The 22,512-nt window shown below is 35.4% G+C and overlaps 1 protein-coding gene across 1 annotated transcript in view; it reads left to right on the top strand.

Annotated features, from left to right (window-relative positions):
* ADGB (androglobin) overlaps positions 1-22,512 on the top strand; it is a 192,999-nt gene that overhangs the window by 117,153 nt on the left and 53,334 nt on the right. The window contains exons 19-26 of the mRNA XM_008074020.1: positions 1,196-1,310; positions 3,661-3,828; positions 6,421-6,556; positions 9,107-9,244; positions 10,167-10,260; positions 13,653-13,787; positions 14,613-14,766; positions 19,125-19,312. Coding sequence (XP_008072211.1) covers positions 1,196-1,310; positions 3,661-3,828; positions 6,421-6,556; positions 9,107-9,244; positions 10,167-10,260; positions 13,653-13,787; positions 14,613-14,766; positions 19,125-19,312 — 1,128 coding nt within the window. The remainder of the gene's footprint in view (positions 1-1,195; positions 1,311-3,660; positions 3,829-6,420; positions 6,557-9,106; positions 9,245-10,166; positions 10,261-13,652; positions 13,788-14,612; positions 14,767-19,124; positions 19,313-22,512) is intronic.

Here is a 22,512-nt window from a genome sequence, read left to right as displayed (position 1 = left end):
GGTTAGGTATACAAACGTTGATTATGCAGGTACCCTTGTTGATGAGGTGTGCCCCTCCATCCCCCAGCAGTTTAGATATTGTTTTTAAATCAGATATAGCTGGCTAAATACATTATGGTTTACATTTTAAATAAAATACATATAATTGAATTTTTTACTTTGATGAATAATTAAAAATTAATAAATACTACCTCATATTTCAAGTGAAATAAATATTTTCACTGGGTGTTCCCCCAAAGGTCAAACATGCTAATTCTATGTGATCAGTGAAAAGTTAGGTATGGTTCTTGCACAAAAAGAAAAACCTAAACAACAGAATCAAATGCTAAAATAATGTATGGCAAGTATCCAGGACTTCTAGAAATAACATATTTTTAAAACTTAAACATTTCTCACATCTGCCCTACACACTCAGTGTGGAGAAATTCTGCCAGAAATCAAGTTACTCTGTCTAAGTGCCCATATTTTGAGACAACCATGGACAGAGAATTAATCAAGAATCTTCTTATATCCATTTTTCCTCCAGGAACTTAACCTAGTAACATGTACGTTTTGAACATTATCTAAATACTCCATAACTAAGGGAAAGTAAATGTCCCTGCTCTTAGTGATACCGCATCCTTATAGAGGAGACACAAATGACATACATGAAATGATGCATTTGTGAGGAAAAGACTATGAAATCTATACAGCCCAATACTCACATAAGTGATTGTCAGGGAAAAAAAATCAAGACTAGTCATTCACAACATGACTGTAGTGTGTGGGAGATAAGTTCTCCAGCATGTGCTGGAGAGAAGTTCAGCATTTGATCTATTTTTTTGGGGGGGGGGAGGAGTGGATAGGTTGGAGTCTCACTCTGTCACTCAGGCTGGAGTGCAGTGGCAGGTTCACGGCCACCCCAGCGTTGACCTGCTGGGCTCATGCGATCCTTCCGCCTCAGCCTTCAAAGTAGCCGGAACTATGGGCGGGCACTGCCACGCCCGGCTAATTTTTGATTTATTGTAGAGACGAGGTCTTGCCAAGTTGCCCGACTGGTCTCAAACCCGTGGGCTCAGGCAATCCACTCACCTCGGGCTCCCAAAGTGCTGAGATTTGTCTTGGTTTGAGTTCTAAGCTGTCATCAAGCAACGAATGTGTCAAATGCTACTACATAGGAAGAACTCGGTCATCACCCAGTGTCCCTTCTCTTTAGGAGACATATGCTGCTCTTCACTGCGTATGCCCCAGTGGGACATTCAATACAAATCTGCAGCATGGTGACTTTTGTCTTTGGGGATGAAGATGTTGTGCTGCCCAACTTTGAGCAAGTAAATATTTTGCAACTGCAATTTTTGTGTGATTTATTTTCCAAGAACTTGAACTAAATACTATTCTTATTTTGTATTCAACTTACTTATTTTTTCTTTTCTTTTAAAGCTATTAAGTATATTCTGCAAGAAATCCCTGAGTGAATCCTGTATAATGAACAGCTGAAACCCTGTAGGGACACAAATATATATATTTATTTCTCCAATAACTTATTTTATCTCAACTTGGTTGAATCCCTTCTCACATCTGTTAACATCTCAGATAGATACCATAGTATCATTGATTCTTTGGGTATAAAGGATCAGTTTCAGTCCTTTTTTATACAGTTTAAAATTTGCTTGTCTTTCTCCTCTTTCATTCCTTCCTTGGCCTAAGGAATTTGGAGTGTGTGTCCCTGGGATTTGAGGGCAAGGGGTAACCCATGGAAGGTTCTATCACTTCTCCTTCATGTTCTCTCTCCTTGGGCATATCTTGGTTTCTCTTGTTCCTCTACCCTGACAGGCTCTGAAGGGAGAGGTGAAGTAAATGGGTTCAGATTCTCCTCTGAATTCTCCTCTTGGTTTTAGATGTCCTCTCTCTGCACATGTGAATTTGGGGAAAGATTTGCACATGGCATTTCCACTGCATGATTCCTGACACATCCTCAACTCTAACCCTTCCACCACCAAACAAAGAATTAAAAAAAACAAAAAACTAACTCCAAGTGACACCACCTTGTATTGATAGGATTCTCTAAACCAGTCAACAAATTTTGCAAGAAGTGACTCAAGAAAGACTCCTTAATCCATCATTTTTATGTCCCAGACATGCCCCTCTTGTGTGTTCTTGCCTGTCTAGTGGTTAGTGCAAGATTCCCCAGGGCTGCCTCCTCAATTTGCTGGGCCATCTCTCACTGTTCTCTGTCCCTCCTGTTCATCAGGCACAGAAGGAAGAACAACAACTTAACCTTGAAAGCAGATGTCTCTTATTTCTTCATTAACTATGTGTATCCTGCTAATGTTGAATTCTTGTCTTAAAAAAAATGTTTTATATGGTATGCATATATGGTATGCTTTATATGGTATGCATTATCCAATTTACTGTCTTCCTTTAGGTGATTGATCTCCCCAGGTGATGACTTATTTTGGTCTGTGAGCTCATATTTCCTTGGATATATCATTTCTCTATCTTATCAAAATTATTGGGGCTCAAGCCCAAGCCTCTTTGTTCTTCGACTCTAATAAAGATGCAAAAGGAAATAGACTGGCCCAAGAGAAGAGAGACTCCAGCTCGTTGGCACTCGACATCTCTCTCTTCTACCAAGTATTCTAGATTTTCCTCTTTTGCAGCCAGTGGTTCTAGTTACTTGCCTGGTGGGTAGTCCAGATTCTCAATTCTGCTGCAGAGAAAGAGAGCACAGATTCTGCAAATGGATCATGGCAAATGATAGGGAGAGAGGCTAATCCTACTTTTGACTCCATAATTGATCTCTCCTAGTGCTGTCATCCGACCTCTTTTCTGGTCATGATTTTACCCTAGGGAGAATCACCACTGAAATGAGACTTTGAGAGGATTTGAGGGAGATGATGGAGAAGTAAACGCATTCAGGGGGCAAGTCAGTTGCACTTGCTTCCATCAGTTTCTCACCCCAACAGGCATCTGAACTGTCCACTTGTTGGGTTATTCCTAAAGATTTCTGCAGGGAACCAAGTGGTAATAATTGCACCATGGCGTCCCCTTAGGGAAAAAACAAAACAAAACAAATTCTTCCTTCACCTTCATCCTCTTCATGCTGCCTCCAGGCACCAGCTGCTTCAGGCAACTCTGCTACTAGCCACCATACATCAACTAGAACAGCCTCCAAACACTTCAGGATTTTCTCAGATTTTTGCAGTCCAGTTACTTCTTGAAATCTCTGTGTCTTCTTACTTTGTTTCCTCAGAATTGACAGCAGGAGGGAGCCTGAAGCCCATGCTTGTTTTGCCTATTGTCTTTTTTTATCCATGTGGCTCTCTCCCTGAAGTCTTTTCTTTAATCTGTTCTCAAACCCCACAGTTTTTATTAGACTAATCCTATATATTATCAGAAGTAGGTCTGGGTTCTACTGTGAAGAACCTTTCCCTGACTTCAATGTGAGATAGGTGATGCTCCTACAAGTTCCCAGTCAGGTAGGACTTGCATTCATGTTTTATATCTCTCAGACCACATCACCAAGCAAACTGCCTTGATATCAAGTAAGTCTTCTGTAAATAACTCTCGAATCAGCCACCTAGCAGGGGCTTAATATTGTAATAGAAATTTACTTTTTGTAAACTAAATTACACTTAAATAATGGCAAGTAAGGACAGCTGTTATTCTTTGTCTTCACAGGAAAGCAACCGATTTACAGAGCAGTCACTGCTGATTTTGAAAGCTGTTGGCAATGTGATTGCAAATTTCAAAGATAAAGGTAAACTTCCTGCAGCTCTGAGGGATCTGCAATCAGCTCTCTACCCTATCCCACTCCACAATAAGGAACTCACTGCACAGCACTTCAGGGTAAGCTTGTTCTGGATATGATGTTCACAAGAGCAAACTTTCTTTTTAAAATAATGTATCTATAGATACAAACAATATGCAGTAGATACAGCCCATTTCATACATGCTGGCAAGACAAACAATAACTTGTCCTTAAGTTGAAAGGATTTGATAGCACCATTCACCACACATATTCATCCCAAATTCACTTGATATTAGGAGTGACCATGTGCTAGATAATTAACTTTATTATGAGAAAAATAAACTTGTAATACCTTTTGAAAGATTTCGTCTTCAACTTGGAGTAAGGTGCTTGCTGAAGTTAGGCTTCTACTCTCTCAGAGAAACTGGGAGGTAGGGGTGCTGTCCACCCTGATGATTAATATTTCAAAGAGATGCTTCCCAGGTCCTTAAGAAAAACATTTCTGGGTTGTAAAACTGGTAAGAGGGTTACTTAGCGTTAAAAAGATTTACACACATTTCAAAGAGAAGGGGAGAGAAGATTTATAATTACAAGTCTTCTAAAGTAAATATTGTAATACAAATGATATGGGGGAAGAAATCACTCCCCTTACTTTCCATAGGGAGGGTTAAGTCTTTTATTTTTAATTTGTATGTCCCTACAGTGTCATGTATTTTATCTGGCAGCTCTGCCTATGGTGCAAATCATATCCAGTTGAGAACCACTAACCTAGGACATGTGTAATATGTAAGAAATGTTTGTTATAATTCACCTCTAGAACTAGTCTGATAGTACCTCATCCTTAAGTAAACTCTGCCATTCATTCTTCAAATTGGTAGCTGAGCACAGGCTCTAAAATTTAACAAATAAGTAACTAAATCACCACATGACAAAAAAGCTAGAGTTTCCACTGCTCTTGGTGACTTTGGGACCATTATTGGTATTCAACATCTCTTGCCTCTACCAACTATTCTAGATTTTCCACTTTTGCAGCCAATGCTTCTAGTTACTTGCCTGATGGGTGGGCCAGATTCTTAATTCTGTTGTAGAGAAAGAGAGCACAGATTCTGCAAATGGATCATAGCAAATGATGGAGAGAGAGGCCAGTCCTACTTTTGACTTGCAGGCTTGCATGTTTTAACTATGCAGACATAACACCATATGTTGATATGTTGGTCATTGGTTCAATATACATACTTCAGGGTATCATCCCCATACTGAATTCTTTTTTTTTTTTTTTTGAGTTGGAGTCTCACTCTGTCCCCCAGAGTGGAGCGCAGTGGCCGCTCCAGGCCACCGCAGCCTCGACCTGCTGGGCTCCTGCGATCCTTCCGCCTCATCCTTCCAAGTAGCCGGAATTACAGGCATGCGCTACCACACCCGCCTGAATTTTTGATTTATTGTAGAGATGAGGTCTCGCTGCCCAGGCGGGTCTCAAACCTGTAGGCTCAGGCAATCCACTCACCTCAGCCTCCCAAAGGCGTGGGATTACAGGCTGAGCCACCGGGCCCGGCTCCCATACTGAATTCTTATCTGAACCTTTCGTGTGTCATTCCCATCTACCAGGAATTTTATCAATTCTGTCTATATGTTTAGGGCCAGTGGGTTCCAGATTATTCCCAATGGCTAAAGTCTTACTCTCTAATAGGACTCTTGATCCAAGGGTACGTTAGGCTAGATCTCATGTTTGTAAATCAGATTTCCTTTAACCTCTTGGATAATGATGCTATTAGAGGCACTGAAGACAGAAAAAGCAAACTTTTACTGAAGAAGGTGTCAATTTTAGTAAAGAGTTACTAACTCACCTTGTTTGAAGACCACTGAAATCAATTTTTCACCAGGTAACTGGCTGGGTATTCCTCAGAGGATGATACCATACCAAAAGATCAGTCAGTTTCTGATGCTGACAGGTTAGATGGCAAAGCCTGAGTAAAAGAGAGTCCATGCAGTTGAGCTTATGCGTAGTCACAATTCCTGCTATAAAGGTTACTCTGTGTGGGCCTATAGTGGCTATCCCTGATTAATATGTAAGAGGTCATTGTGCTTGCATCACTTATGCAAAAGGAAGGTATTTTGATAGCAAAATATCTACATGACATATTTTGATAATTGTACAGTTATGTGACATATGATAAAAAACTTTTTGTAAATGAATCTTAAGAGTTTTTCGATATGAACTGATAAGAAAGTGACAAGAAAGTGATGAAAACTCTAAGCAACATATTTTCATATTTTGAGGCACATTAAAATAATAGCATGTCTTATAATGAATGGAATCTTAGAATCAATGAAAAATGACAATTAACCTGATTAAGCAAAAATATCATATTTTTACCTTTCTCTGTATCTCCTCAACCAGTTTAATGCTATTGTATTTATTTACTGTCTATTATATTGTATATTATATATTTATTTTATTTAATAAATACTGTTGTAGTGATTAAGTTTTATTAAATTAGTAATAGTCAAATGATAATTTTAGTCTCTTACGGCATGAGTGAGACTTTGAAAAGCCTCCTTAGATTGCATATATGACTGAGAAATTTTTATTTTTTTATTTTTAGACATCTAAATTATTTTAGAGACTCTATAGCCAGGTGATGATATTTTTGCGGTTTAAAAAATACATAAACATATTTTATCTGTTTCAGGTTTTTAGCATTTCTTTATGGCGTTTAATGAGAAAAATTCAAATAACAAAGCCTTCTCCAAACTTCAGATTTGCATTCTGTGCTTTGGTTTTGGACATGGAGTTACTTGATTCCTCATTGGAGGAGACCTCTTTAGGTACTGATTAAAATTTAGATATTTACTTAATGAATTCCTAGTTTTATATAAGGTGAACAATTTGACAAAAGTGCTCTCAAAGTTTTGGTGAAGTAGGTAGAAGCATGGTAGACAGTGATGGAGTTCAAACTATGCTCTGGGAAGATCAAGGGCTTCCAAGGATTGCTGAGTATCCTCTACTCCCAATCCTCACCATATATACTTCAAGGGGAGCCCAAAATTTCCATATTTTATTTGTTCCTTACCTTAAAAAATATGAAAGTCACTAATATATATGATATTATTTGAAGAATTCTGGGAGGATCCTCCAATTCAAATAATCTACTTTCCTCCCCTTCCCATTCTTTGTTCCCACTATTTTAACATTTCCTTTTTTTTTTAAGAACTTTTATATTCAAGGCATACATGTGTAGGATTGTTACATAGATATATTGTGTGATAGCGAGGTTTACATTTCTGTTGAGCCCATCACTCAGGTGGTGAGCATGGTTCCCAGTGGGTGGTTTCTCAACCCTTACCACCCTCCCACCCTTTCCCCTTCAGGGGTCCTCCCTCAGTGTCTGTTGTTCTCATCCGAATTCATGTGTTTATTCAATGTTTAGCTCCTACTTATAAGTGAGAGCATGCAGTATTTAGTTTTTTTGCTTATGATATGTTACATAGAATGATGGTCTTCAACTGCATCCAAGTTGCCGCAAGGGACATGATTTTTTTTATGGGTATGTAGTATTACATGGTATATATGTACCACATTTCCTTTGTCCAGATTGCTGAACTGAGTGGTAAATCTATTTTTAATTCTTTGAGAAATATCCTAACTGCTTTCCACAGGGTTTGAACCAGCTTACATTCCTCCCAAGAGAATATGAGCTCTCTTTTTTCTCTGCAACCTCGCCAACATCTGTTGTTCTCCAATTTTTTAATAACAACTCTTCTTATGAATGTGAGATAGTATCTTGTTGTGATTTCGATTTGTATTTCTCTGATGATTAATAATGAGCATTTTTTTCATGTGTTTGTTGGCTGCTTAGATGTCTTTCTTTGAGAAGTGTCTGTTCATGTCCTTTGCCCATTTTTTAATAGGGTTATTTTTTTCCTGTTAATTCATTTGGGTTCTTAATAGATTCTGAATATTAGTCCTTTGTTGGATGCATCATTTGTAAATATTTTCTCCAATTCTATTGGCCATTTAATTTGTTGATGGTTTCTTTTGCTATCCAGAAGCTTTTTAGTTTGATTAAATCTCACTTATTAATTTTGGTTTTTGCTGTATTTGCTTTTGAGATCTTAGTCATAAATTTATTGCATGAGTTAATTTTTGTATATGGTAAGCGGAAGGAATTCAGCTTAATTCTTCTGCATATGGTCAGTCAATTTCCCCAGCACCATGTGTTAAATAGGGTGTCCCTTCCCCAGTGTTTGTTTTTGTTGATTTTGTCAAAGATGAGATAGTTGTAAGATGGTGATTTTATTTCTGGGTTCCCTATTTTGTTTCACTGGTCTGCATGTCTGTTTTTATGCCAGTATCATGCAGGTTTGTTTGCTGTCATCTTGTAATAAAGTTTGATGTCTGGCAATGTGATACCTCTGGCTTTGGTTTTTGTGTTTTGTTTCGTTTTTTTGCTTAACATTGCTTTGGCTATTTAGTTTCTTTCTTTCTTTCTTTCTTTCATTCTTTCTTTTCTTTTCTTTTCTTTTTTTTCCACGTGAATTTAAGTATTGTTTTTTCTAGATCTGTGAAAATAATGCTAGTAGTTTGATAGGTATTGCATTGACTCTATAGATCGTTTTAGGTACTATGAAGATTTTGGCAATATTGATTCTTCTAATCTATGAGCATGAAATGTTTTTCCACTTGTTTGTGTCATTTTTTATTTCTTTCAGCAGTGTTTTATAGTTCTTATTTTAAAGATCTTTCACCTTTTTGGTTAGATATATTCCAAGGTATTTTATTTTATTTTATTTTATTTTGTGACATTGTACATGGAATTATGTTCTTGATTTGGTTTTCACCTTGAATGCTGCTGTTATATAGAAATGGAACTAATTTTTGGACATTGATTTTGTATTCTAGGACTTTACCAAAGTTGTTTATGAGAACTAGGAGTCTTATGGTGGAATCTTTACAGTTTTTTTGGGTATAGAATTGTGTCATCTGTGAAGAGAAATTATTTAACTTCCTCTTTTTCTATTTGTATACCTTTTATTTCTCTTGCATGATTGCTCTGGTTAGGACATCTAGTATTACGTTGAATAGGAGTGGTGATAGTGGGCATCCTTGTCTTATTCTTTTATTCTTTTATTTTGAGAGAAACCTCCGGCTATATTCACAGAGGAATCAGTAGTAGTTCACTAAGAAGTCTCTATTTTGTGTGTTTCTCTTCTTCAGAATGCTAAAAAGAGCCACTTACAGTGGACAATGTCAAATATGATGACAGATCTCTTATTGTGGCATTGTATATGTCAGAGGGTTTTAGTAGCTAAAGGCATTGGAATTGGTGAAGGGATTAAATATAACTTTCAGCACAAAGATTGTTTTTCTCTTTCTAGTGGAATGGGTGGACACTAAATATTGTATACCAGAAAGTGAGAAAGAGTATTCTCCTGAGGAAGTAGCAGCAGCAACTAAAATCCAAGCGGTATGGCGAGGGACTTTTGTTAGATTACTTATGAAAGCCAGAACACCAGGTATAACTTTTCAAACACTTATAAAATGGACTTATATATATAACAATAAATATATATTTATGTGTGTCAGTGAAAGCATTTTAGAGTCACCTTCCTTTATGGCTCAGCTAATTAATTTTAATCCTTAAAATAATGAAATTCCGTGAGCTCAGGAAACATGTTAATGTACTTGCTCTCTGATTCCCAGAATTGGAACTGTGCCTGGCACATCTTAAGCACACAGTAAATAGTTGCTGAAAGAATGAATGAGTAAATTAGTGAACGATCAGCTTTGTTTTCTAGTCTATTGTGAGTTCTTTTAAAACACCACTGCTCTGATTAATCTAATATTTTAGTGGTGATAAGCATATAAGCATATAAGACAAGTAAATATACTAAAATATCAATTTCAGATACTAAGTACTATGAAGAAATTAAGATAGAATAATTAGAAAAAGGATATCAGTTTTTGATACAGTAAGTTTGAGACCTTTAATGTAGAGTCACATTTTCTTGTCAAATCACCTATTTTTTAGCCATTTGCAAATAATGCAATAGGTTGAATTCTAGAAGATCCTATTAGCCATTGTTCTTTAGAAAAATTGGATGAATTACTTTTTCTAAAATAAGGTCTTTCATAAAAAACAAAATTTAGCGTGACAGAGATCTCCTTATGTAAGCCTTTTGATGACTATTTTAATTTAGATCCAAAAACATTTTACAATTTTTAAATTAAGGTTGAAGGGAAGCAGCATAATATGGTAAGCAGAGTTCTTGACTAAAAGGTTATCGCCCTATATTTTTCTGCTAATTATTCTTATGACTTTGGATACCATCTTACTTGTGAGTTTCAACTTCATTTTTAAAAATAAAGACTTTGGACAAGATAATCTGTGAAGCATCTTACTGCTTTAATGTTGTTATTTATTATTACTCTTTTCAGACACAAAGGAAAATATCAGTGTTGCAGATACTCTTCAAAAAGTTTGGGCGATACTGGAACTGAATTTAGAACAATATGCACTTTCTCTCTTAAGGTAAAGCAAAAAAATGATATTTCTTATTGCGGTATATCAGTGTCCTTCAAAGTCCAGTTTAAATATTACCATATGTATTGAATTTTCCCCAGTCATTGCGACTAAAAACACACCCTTGCTTCTGAGCTGCCATATATTTTATCTGAAACATTTCTATGGTAATTGCTACTTTTTGATGTTATCTTAGTTGCACATGTCTAAAATTCCAAGTGGAATTCCTCTAAGAAACAGAACAAAGTTCCTAAAATCTTATGGTGCTGAGAAGACAAAAATTTGAGTTTACGACCTTGTAGGAGACCAGATGTCAGTAAACAAGTAAAGTGGTTGTAGTTGAAATCCTTGAAGGACAACATTCTTTAAATAGGGGCAAATCAGAAGTAGATTGAGCTTTAGAAAAACTGCATTGTAGTAATAACTCATGTCCAACAGACTGGAAAATCTGAACAGAACTAAGAGAAAATTACATGTATATTATCGAAAATATATACTGAAAGAAGCAGACTATCTGGTTATCCAGATGTTGGAGGTGGCAGGAAAAAACCTTTAATGGTAACTATTATAAAAATATCCAAGAAAATAAAGAAGGAGAAAATAGATTAAAAGTTTGAGAATTTAATGAATAAAAGACAATCAAATGGAAATGACAAATGAATATTTTAATAATTGAAATTAAGAACTCATTAATGACTATAAGAAAGAGATTGGCAGTAGTGGGATACTGCCAGGGGAGGGAGAGGGTGATCACATAACACCAATAAGCGTACTTATCTCAAACCAGGTGAAGTGGGGACCAAAGGGAGGCCCAAACTTTACCTGTATGATGACCACTTGTATACCTAATCTTGAATTGTACTCCACATCTTTCAAATAAAAATGAATAAATAAATGAATAGTTTTTTAAAAGAATTCATTAATGGGTTTAACAACTAGTCATGGTAGAAGAAGGTATTAGTGAACTAGGAGACATGCTAATAAAAAAAATCACAACTGAAGCTAAGAGGAAATGAGTAAAAATAGCATAAGGAGTATGTGGAAGATTCCCAGAAAGTCTGTGTACTGTATATGTAATTAGAATCCCAGAACAAAGATAATCACTGAGGACATTTCAAAACTGGTAAAGTACATCAATTTATATCTTTAAGAAACTCTTTAGCCTCCATGCAGAAAGCCACACCTACACCCATCATAGTCGAACTGCTAAAAATAACAGACCAAAAGAAAAACCTTAAAAGCAGCAAGAGAAATAAGACATTTTATTTGAAGGACAGTCCGACTAATAACTATAGGTAGGAGTGAATTCAGGACAGTAGTAATGCAAAATACCAGTGGAAAATAATATTGGAAAAAGGTTTTAAAAAGTTCTAAGGTTCTAGTGATATTAATGATAAAAATAATAATCAAATGACTACTGTTAAAGTAATAATTTAGTTAAGACTAATAGGATAATGATACCTGATGTATTCCATAGCATTATGCAGTATGGTTTAACTCGTAAGTTTAGGAAGAAATAAGATTATGTATCTTTCAGAAAATAGAAAAAGAAATATTTTCTAACTCAGCTTTGACACAAAAACTGGACATGGATAGTACAAGTGAATTTGCAAACAAATCACCTTCTTGTACGTAGATTCAAAATTATGTAATAAACTATTAAGAAATCAAGATTGGAATCATATAAAAAGGATAATACCTCATAATTAAGCAGATCTCCCGACACCCAGTCATGCAATTGTTGTACGTTAGAAAATTCCTCATTTTAATTTAGCATATTAATAGTAAAAAAGTCAAAAGATTGTCATATGAAGAGGTACAGAAAAAGCATTTGATATACTTTAAAATAATTGCAAATAAACAAAAAGCATTTCGCAAATTAGGATTAGAGAAGACTTTCCTTAATATATTAAGTGATTTAGTATTAAAAACAACAACAAACTGCAGAACTAGTGGTGACATTTTTGAAAAATTTTCCCTGAGTTTGAAAATTAGATAAAGTTTAGATTAGAAAATGCTGCCTGGTGCCGGGCTCAGTGGCTCAGCCTGTAATCCCGTGCTTTGGGAGGCTGAGGTGAGTGGATTGCCTGAGCCCGCGGGTTCGAGACTCGCCTGGGCAACTTGGTGAGACCTCATCTCTACAACAAATCAAAAAATTAACCGGATGTGGTAGTGCGCCTGTAGTTCCAGCTACTTGGAAGGCTGAGGTGGAAGGATCGCCAGAGCCCAGCAGGTCGAGGCTGCGGTGGCCGGGAAGCGTGCCACTACACTCCAGTCTGGGCAATGGAGTGAGACCCCAACTCAAACAAAAAAAAAAAAAAAAGAAAGAAAATTCTGCCCAACCACTTTTACTTAAAATCCTGAAATTTCAAGAAAAGAAAAAGGTAATAAAACAAAATAAAAGTCATTAAGACTTGAAAGGAAGAAATAAGACTTCCACTGTTAACAAATGATATGATTATGCATAGTATGTGGAAAATACTAAAAAACTCTACATAAAATGATAGGAATTAATAAGAGAATTAAGGGTTGCCACATATAAAGGCCAATATAAAATAACAATTGAATTTCTATTTATAATCAAGAGACTAATAGAAAATTACATATAAAAATATAAAAATTTAAAGTAACCTAAAATTAATGAAAAAAATCCATTTGGTGAAGCAAATTTCAGAATTTTAACTAAAGACAGAGTCCAATTCTACACTTGCCCAGAAGTGAATGCCTCACTTTATTCACCCTAATCTTGGCCCACAGATACTGTTATTGCTTGATCACTCCAGCTTGATTAATTTTTGCTCCAGAATCCCTAACTGTTTTCTAAAAGGAGAAAACTTTTTGCATAGAATTCTAAATGTTTGAATACACATAGAGAACACAATCCCTATTTATTTATTTATTTTTAATTTTTGAGTCAGGGTCTCAGTCTATTGCTCATGCTGGAATGCAGTGGCACAATCACGGCTCACTGTAGCCTCCAATTCCTGGGCTCAAGAGAACACCACACCTCAGCCTCCCAAGTAGCTGGGACCACAGCAGCCATTTAAAAAAAAATTTTGTAGACATGAGGTCTCACCATGTTGCCCAGGCTGGTATTGAACTCCCGGGCCCAAGCATCCTCCCGCCTATTTCTTACTAGATCATGAATTACATTTTCTCCTTTGGCTAACAGCTTCTGTTAACTTTGGGCATCTTTGAGAGATATCTTTTATGGTTGGCCTCGAATGAATTCCCTACCTTGGAACCATGTATCATGGTTCACAAAACGTCTCTTTAGTCAAGAACTCCATCAGCAAACAGTATCTTGTAATGTCTTATACTATTTTTGTCCATTTATTTTTGTAAGTAAAGTTTATTTTAAAGGTGGCTTTTTGCCAATACTTTATTTTTTACATTTCTAGACTAATGTTTAAAAGCAAGTGCAAGTCTATGGAATCTTATCCATGCTACCAAGATGAAGAAACAAAGATTGCCTTTGCTGACTATACTGTCAACTATCAAGATCAGCCACCAAATTCTTGGTTTATAGTATTCAGGTGAGGTTATCATATACTGGCAAATAATATCTTTAAATGACATGCAATATTCATATCTGTAAAGTTTTATTTAAAATAGTAGTAAAAGTATTAGTATCTATGGTGCTTTCATCACTTAAGATTCTTCCACACTTGCTATTCTTGAATAAGCTATTATAGAAATCTTTATCGATGTTCCTTTCATCAAAATATAAACACTATGAATTAATTATTAGAAGTTTTTAATATGCATGGAAAAAATAATATAGCAAATTAATATGCTTTCAGGATAGAAAGAGATTCTTTAATTTCTAAGCAATAGCATATTCAGTAAAAAGTCCCAAATTACTTATAAAGTGAGATTTTTTTTTTTTTTGAGTTGGAGTCTCACTTCGTAGCCCAGACTGGAGTGTAGTGGCTGCTCCCGGCCACTGCAGCCTTGACCTGCTGGGCTCCCGCGATCCTTGTGCCTCAGCCTTCCAAGTAGCTGGAACCACAGGCGCGCACTACCACGCCCAGCTAATTTTTTGATTTATTGTAGAGATGAGGTCTTGCCAAGTTGCCCAGGAGGATCTCGAACCCGCAGACTCAGGCAATCCACTCACCTCAGCCTCCCAAAGCGCGGGATTACAGGCTGAGCCACCGAGCCCGGCTAAAGTGAGATTTCTTAATGGAGCTTGCATTTACACAGCAAAGTAGCATATTAATAGTAATTCTTAAAAGGAAATAATATTTGTAGCTTGTATTTGGAACTTTAGACATTTTATAATTTCTTACCTTTAGACCTAATTTCAAACTTTCTTTAAGATTTCTGTTAAGGGAAATTTCATGCTTTTGTAATTACAGAGAAACATTTTTGGTTCCTCAAGATATAATTTTGTTCCCTAAAATCTACAGTACACTTCCAGTCTGTATTCTTCATGTTGTTAATAATGACACAATGGAACAAGTGCCCAAAGTGTTCCAAAAAGTGGTGCCATATCTTTATACCAAGAATAAGGTAGGTATAACATTTCTTCTCCACATATGGCAGTGAAAATCCGTCAGCCTGAAGAAGGCCCAGGGGGAGATAGGGCAGAGGTGTTTTCAGTCTACTTAACAGAGGAGTAGGGCCCTGGACTTTACAGAGCAACAGGAGAAACTTTGTGAGTGCTAGAACATTCTTTATCTCTCTGCTCTCTTTTCTCTACTCCCCAAAGAAAATATGACAAAAAGAAAGCATTAGAGATTCTAATTATTGAAATCATAAAATGATATAAATCCTTAAAACAGAAATGGATCTAAAGAGCTCATTTAGTCTTATCCCTAAACTAAATCAGATGGCTATCTCTGTTTCTGACTCAATTTTTATTCTACTTCTGTATTATTTCAGGAGGTGTAGGTTACACAGACACCACTCCCGCCCCCACCTACATAGTCTCTCCTAGAGCCACATAAATTCCTTCAGTGACCAGAGCACTTGGCATGTTACTCCTGTTAAATGACAGACCCTAATATTTGACCTTCCCTCAAAACATGTTGCCTCTCTACTTACTGAATTCCCATCTTTGTGTTTCGGTCATTTCTTCTAAGAGAGAAAAATGACCAAAGATAGTGTATACCTGGCTGGAAACAAGGGAGCTGCTGTAGTTTGATCTTCCATTCTTTAGCTATATGGCTTTGAACCTCTTCATTTTTTTCTTTGGGTAGTGACCATACTTAACTTCTGAGGTTCATTTTAGACTTGAATCTAGACTTTTTTGAGTGTGAATTCATACATACTTATCTAATGAATATTGGTTTTGTGGTAATGAAGGACACACTAAAAGTGTATTAACTCCATAAAAAAAACCAATAACTCTTTTGAGCTGTTTTAGAGATTTTAGAAAACTTTTTTTAAAAATCAGGGCATTTGAATTCTTTTTTTTGTTTTTTTTTTTTTTTTTTGAGTTGGAGTCTTACTCTGTTGCCCAGACTGGAGTGCAGTGGCCGCCTGGCCACCACAGCCTCAACCTGCTGGGCTCCGGCGATCCTTCCACCTCAGCCTTCCAAGTAGCTGGAACTGCAAGCATGCGCTACCACGCCCGGCTAATTTTTTGATTTTATTGTGGAGATGAGGTCTCGCCAAGTTGCCTAAGTGGGTCTCGAACCCATGGGTTCAGGCAATCCACTCACCTCGGCCTCCCAAAGCACGGGATTACAGGCTGAGCCACTGAGCCCGACTGAATTCTTGATGAAATAATTTAATCCAATAGATGTGTGTATATATATGTGTATATGTAAATGTATATGCATATATATTAGTATTTTTAAAAAATTTTACTGAGTTTTTGCTGATGCCTTATTATAATTTTAAAAACTTTTATATGTTTTATTAAACCCTTGGAATTTATTTCTATTATTTTTCATGAGATAATTTCTTTGATATTGTAATCATATTTTACTAAATTAGAAGATATTTTCAAGTTGTAACTTGGGCCTAAATTATTTTTATTCGTATTAAATTTAGCTAGTCTCACATTTATATTTTATGAGATTTTATAAACATCATTATTTTTGTATTTGTAGTATTTCACACTGTTTGAAATTATACACTTAAACAATTTTTAATGTACTTGATTAAAGTCAATGCATCAATGTTACTTTTATTTCTATTTAATTATATTATTATATTTATATTACTTTTCTTAATTTATTTTGAAAGTGTACTTAAAAACAGAACAATTTGCTAATAAAAATCAATTTCTATATATCAAAAATGTATTTAAAAACTTTGACTCATGCAATTTCCTTTTGCACTATGTGTATTCTCCCCCTATGTTCTGACAGCAGTTTATTAAAAAGTGAAATATTGTGACTTAAACCTTAACTTTTTGCAGCAGAATACTTTGTGTTAAACCAAACACCATATGGAGACCTAGTTCTTCACTAACAAATTTGTATTCACATCAGTAGTAATTTTTTAAATATTAATTTTTCTAAGTTTGACCTAAATTTTTTTGTAATTGAAACAATTTATCTAACTTGTGATTAGAAATCAGAAGTCCAAACGATTAAGAGGAAAAAAGATGATTTAACTTAAAGGGAGACTATCAAGGTCACAGATGTCATCAAATTCTAGAAATGGGCTCTACTTCACTAGATAAGTCTATTGATATTAGTCATGGATACTTAATTTTGGCAGATTGTAATAATTTATAATCTGATTGTTATTTACATGTAGTATATTTTCTTTGGTTGTGTTTTGTTTTGTTTTTGTTTTAGTAACTTCAGTGACTAAACTACCTCTCTATACTAAGTCTGAATTTTGGGGACAGTTCTAAATGATAGATTTTGAGCCAATATGCCGAAAAACATTCTATCTCCACTTATTATTTTAAAATTTAAATTCAGATTGCATCAAACACACTCATTTCTTCTCTCATATGTAATCTCTTCTACTCTGTCACTCTAGCTAGCTCTGTTTAGAAACAAAAATTTTTTGAAAGATTGGGGAGAAGAATGTAAAGCTGTGCGAATAGACGAATAACTTCAGTGATCCTTTCTGTGGTAGTTTCCTTCTCTTCTTGATTGTTGATCTTTGAACATTCCTCCACATTATCTATATCCCTGCTAAAATGTGGTTTTCAGAAGTGAATGCTGCCTCTGAAGGAAATTCTGACCTACCTAAATTAAAGAAGATTATTACACCATTATTTTGTACCCTATGATTGCAAGGCATGTTGACATGATGATCTCAAGAGATAACTGAGTATCTTAGGCTGGACAGATAATGTCTAAAACTCTACTGAAAGTTATGTAGCTGGTAACCTTAGGTAGGAATTTTGTGGCTAACTCAGTCTGGCAGGTTCATCAACAGGCATCCTGATCCATATAAAATTCACCAGAGGCCTTGACATATGCTTTCCCACAACCCATAAACACCATGTCTGCAACATTTATCAGGTTTTGTGACTTTTAATCTTATCAAAAAAGAAATGTAGCTTTTGTTCCTAATAAACTCAGGTTGACTTTTAGGAATCTGTTTTGTTCATTTGGGAGCTCACGGGTCATCCTTTTTATGATCTGCTATGGAACCTTACTAAGGATTTGGAAAATCATAATTTTTGGCTCCGTTTTTTGTCAAATTTCTCAAAGACCTACTCTGTAATTCAGAATACTTATTTATGAGATCTCTCAGTACTTGGTATGCCATTTTGTAACTCTTTTACCTAAGAGTCTTGATTCTATTTAGAATAGCCAGGTTTAGATTTTTACTTATCAATCTATCCTATCATTTTACATCCTCTTCTTCTCTTAAAATGATTATCTGATTCTGGACAGACATGAAATAAGAGTCAAGTAATTTTGTTTTGCTTCTTCAATTTATTAGTACCATAAAATAAAAGCTCAAATAATAATAAAAAATAGCAATGAATCTGTGCATGACACTTGGCAAGTAAAAATGCTTTAGCAGAAATAGTTTCTCTCCCTTTTTTACTTGTCCCAAACATAGTGTCAAAAGGTTTCTATTGGTGTTGGAATTCTTATCTTATTATGAGTGTTGGAATATTGGTTAATATTCTTAGATATACATTGAAATATTTAGTATTCATTCTGATTTATGTGTATCATTATTTTGTTTCCGGGAATCTAAACATGTCGGAGAGCTTTCCTCTGCAATAACTGAAAGAAAATCTATCTTTTTATTCTGTATTAGGAGCAACTGGAGTCATAAACTCATAATATTTGAACATCTCATTATATCATACTTTTGATTCGCTGGCATCTTGGTCAGAAATCTAATTGTGTTGAACCAAGCTATTATCCACCATAAAGTAGGCACCCTCCAAGGTTCTTTAGCTGCCTATTTTCTCCAACCTAATGAGCTCATCTCCAATCATACATCTGGGTTCCATGGAATTAATCCAGCTGTTAACTCCATAGCTTTACCTGTCATCTCAAGTGAAATACATTTCAATAAACTCTGATGCTTTCTTCACTTCTATATTTTAGAAAGCTGAATATGAGAAAGGAAAATCAAATAAGAAGCTATTGCGCTACTCCAGGATGATGCAATGATAAAAATTTGCTTTAGGAGGCCTTACAAAAGTTAGTAGAAAACATAGTAATTATCTATTATAGTTAAACACTTTATAGTTAAAGAACCACAGAAGGAAAAATGTTAGAGTTAGTCATTTCCTTACAACACATAAGATGATGCTTTCTAGGAGGGATTTCAAACCATAATTATGATTCCATGTTTATTAAGAGACTTGGGATTTATATGTACATCTAGATAATAAAGCATGTAGTACTATAACATCATATTTTGTACATTTGAGAGACTAGTGACAATGAAACTTATTTTTGTGTAATTAATTACTCTTTTTTTAACAGAAAGGATACACATTTGTAGCGGAAGCATTTACTGGTGACACATATGTGTCAGCCTCACGATGGAAACTACGCCTCATTGGTTCTTATACTCCACTTCCGTGCCTCTCTCGAGACTCTCCATCAAATAATTTTATAATAAAGGAAATCAAAGATTACTACATACCCAATGATAAGAAAATTTTATTCAGGTATAAGTGTATAACAGAAAGGGAAATGCATTCTTTAAAAAGGACTAATATTTTAGAATAAAAATAAATTAAGTAGTAAAATTTTGAATTGGGTTTTAAATTCAATTTTTAGACCTTTTCGGAGACAATTTTGAGTAATGTGATTATATGGGTGTTATATAGGATTACACTGGTATGGTTGTATATAATGGTAGTGACATTTTCTTATTTTTCATCCTACTTGACACTGATTACACATTCTTTCATGCTCATCTGTGTACAGTGCTCTCTTTGAATAGTCTCATTGTGAACTCCACTCTCTGTCATTAATCAGTCCTGTTGATTACAATTCTGCCAAGCCTTGCCTCTCTATTCTCAATGCCCCTGCACCTCTTCCTGTTCTTATAATATCTGATCTATAGAACTGTTGTTTCTGGAATCTGTGATTCCATTATATTCCCTTTTTTACATACTATTATTTTTCTCTTTCTCTCTCCTTACTCATTTACATACTCATCCTCTTCTCCCAGAGTAGTTACCTTTCAAACACATGTGATTTCCCTGCTTTAAAACCTTTGACAACTTTTCATTGACTACAGAATAAAACTAAACTACGTAGCATAATATTCAACATTGGTGCCCAGCCACCAAACACAGTACACTCTCTTGATAGAACTAATGACCAGCTCCTAACATATATGCCCTTCAATTTTTTTTGTTTGTGCTTTTTTCTTTTGTCTTGTGTCCTGTCTTCATTTCTCCACTTAGAAAAAAAAAATCACTTTTAATGATAATTTTCAGCAGCAAAATTATTTGTGCTCAAACCTCCAAATACCATTAATTTGTCATGACCATGTTTTTGTGTTCCTTTGTTCTGAGAATTTGACATATAAAATTCCAGCTTTCATGTAATTTCATATCAGCTTTTCTGAGAATGAACATTTATTGAATGCCAGAACTATGTCTTTTCAATATAGGACTAGTACAGTGTCTGAGACATAATTGGCCTTCATTAAATACTTGTTGTCATTTAATGAGTTGTTGGAATACATATTTTCTCTTTTTAAAAAAAAGCAGGATTTATTGAGAGGACAGAAAAACTCCCACAGTGGGAAGGGACCCAAAGGGGCTGCCTTCTGTTTTTAATATATGTTGTTTTGCACAAAAAATTTGGAAAATATGTGTGTTACTAAGAAGAAAGGAAATATACCAATGGCTAAAAATAGCAATTGTGATAAAATATTTTAACTGCTCTGATAAGAAACTATGATACACATAGCAAGATCATTAGTATACTAAGAGTTGACATTTAGGTTAAATTAATCCCAGAACCTGCTCTCAACGCTGCCAAGCTGAGTGGTGAGGAAGGTGAAGAGGAAACTGAGTGGCATATGTGAAAGTTCAGAAATTAAAGGGTACATAACTTTTCTGGGAACTAAAGGCATTCATCTTGTTTGCAAAGTTGGGTTCCAAGATGCCATGGCAAGCTGTAAGGTCAGAGAGGTCAGCAGAGTCCTTTGCAGAAGGACTTATAAAACAAGAAATGCCATTTTTACCTTAGGGACAATGGGATGCTTTAAATGATTTTAAGAAAAAATGGCATCATATCTGTGTTTTTAAAAATTGTTTGCAAAGCATTAATTTTAAAAATACTTTAGATATGGGTCCTAACAGTAAAAATGTTAGAATATATTATTGTAAAATTATATTTTATTATAAAAGAGATGGCATATTAAAAAAAAAAACAACATGTAGGAGGCCGCAGAATGTTAAATGGATGGAAGAGGGAGAATGACAGAAAGAGGAAAACTAGGTAGAAGCTTTGAAATAACCCAGGTGTCAGATAATAGCAGCCGAAAGTACAGCAGCATATGGGTCTACGAAGACTGCCATAACAAAGTTCTACACATCAACGGAAATGTGTCGTCATAAAGTTCTAGAACCTACAAGTCTGAGATCAAGGTGTCAGCAGGGTTGTGGGGGAGGACATCTTCTCCGACTTTCACCTAGCTTCTTTTGGTTTGCCGGTAATCTCTGATGATCTTTGACTTGCAGACGCATCACCCCGTCATCCCTGCCTCTATCTGCACATGTTGTTTTCCCCTGTGTGCCTGTTTCCAAATTTCCCCCTTTTATAAGGACATCAAACTTACTAGATTCGAGCCCATCCCAACAACTTCATTTTAACTCGATTACCTCTGAAAGACTGTATCTCTAAATTGGTGACAGTGTGAGGCACTAGGGGTTAGTACCACAACAGATATTTTATTAAGAAAAGGGACACAATTCAACACACAACAGGCAGTGACATTGAAACTGGAGAGAAGAAAAGTAATTTTAAGATATGAGATAAAATTGACATCCTTGGTTGACTGGAACTCCTAGAGTTTGACTTGGGGAGATATTTGAATGATATAATTACTTAGATAGAAAACACAAGAAGAGAACCCACTTGCAGGGTAGTCAATAGGAAGACAATTCTTTCTTTTTAGAAATGTTTTAAAATATGGTCGTTCAGCAATACAGTCAATTGACACAGCATAAGTAGTTTAGCTGGAGACATTGATTTGAGAGTCATTATTCTGTTTCTGTTTATGGAAGTGCCAAGGAAACTTTGCAGGATGAGAATCAGGCCATTTATGAGAATGTCAGTGGGAGAAAAACCTGCCATTTATGAGAATGTCAGTGGGAGAAAAACCTGAAAAAAGCAGCCCCCAAATAGGAGTGAAAATATAAAGGTTGCCATGAGCTTGGGGGCCGTTTTTAAAAGAGGTGGAAATAAGGGTTGGTCCAACCCTGTCAAAATCTCTGAGAGGTCAAGGAAAATGAGAACTGAAGTTTCTGTTGATAGTGACAAACTACTTGAAATCCCTGCAAGAGCAAGTTTAGCACCTGAGTTAGTGACAGAATCAGTGAGTGGGAGGTGATGAGATAAGACTAGAAGTAGAGTTGTTACCTTAGATGGTAAGCTGGAAAAACTGAAATGCAGCAGAGTATAGATTGTAAAATAAGCTAAAGATTGTGTTGGTTTTTGTTTTGTTTTGTTTTAATCTATTTTAAATATAGTAGAGAACCATACAAATATACAAGTCAATGGCAAGGAGGAATGAAATGTGGGAGATTTAAGATACAGGAGAGAAAGGATATTCAGAAAAGCAAACTTCTAGAGAAATTGAAAGTTGGTAGAATTCGAGCATTTGCGAGTGATCACCTAAAATAGG

This window comes from Carlito syrichta, unplaced genomic scaffold (genome assembly GCF_000164805.1).
Source record: "Carlito syrichta isolate Samal-C Ts95f unplaced genomic scaffold, Tarsius_syrichta-2.0.1 Scaffold316274, whole genome shotgun sequence".
Lineage (NCBI taxonomy): Eukaryota > Metazoa > Chordata > Mammalia > Primates > Tarsiidae > Carlito > Carlito syrichta.
The sequence above is the reverse complement of the archived record's forward strand: the minus strand, read 5'-3'. Positions and strand labels throughout refer to the sequence as shown.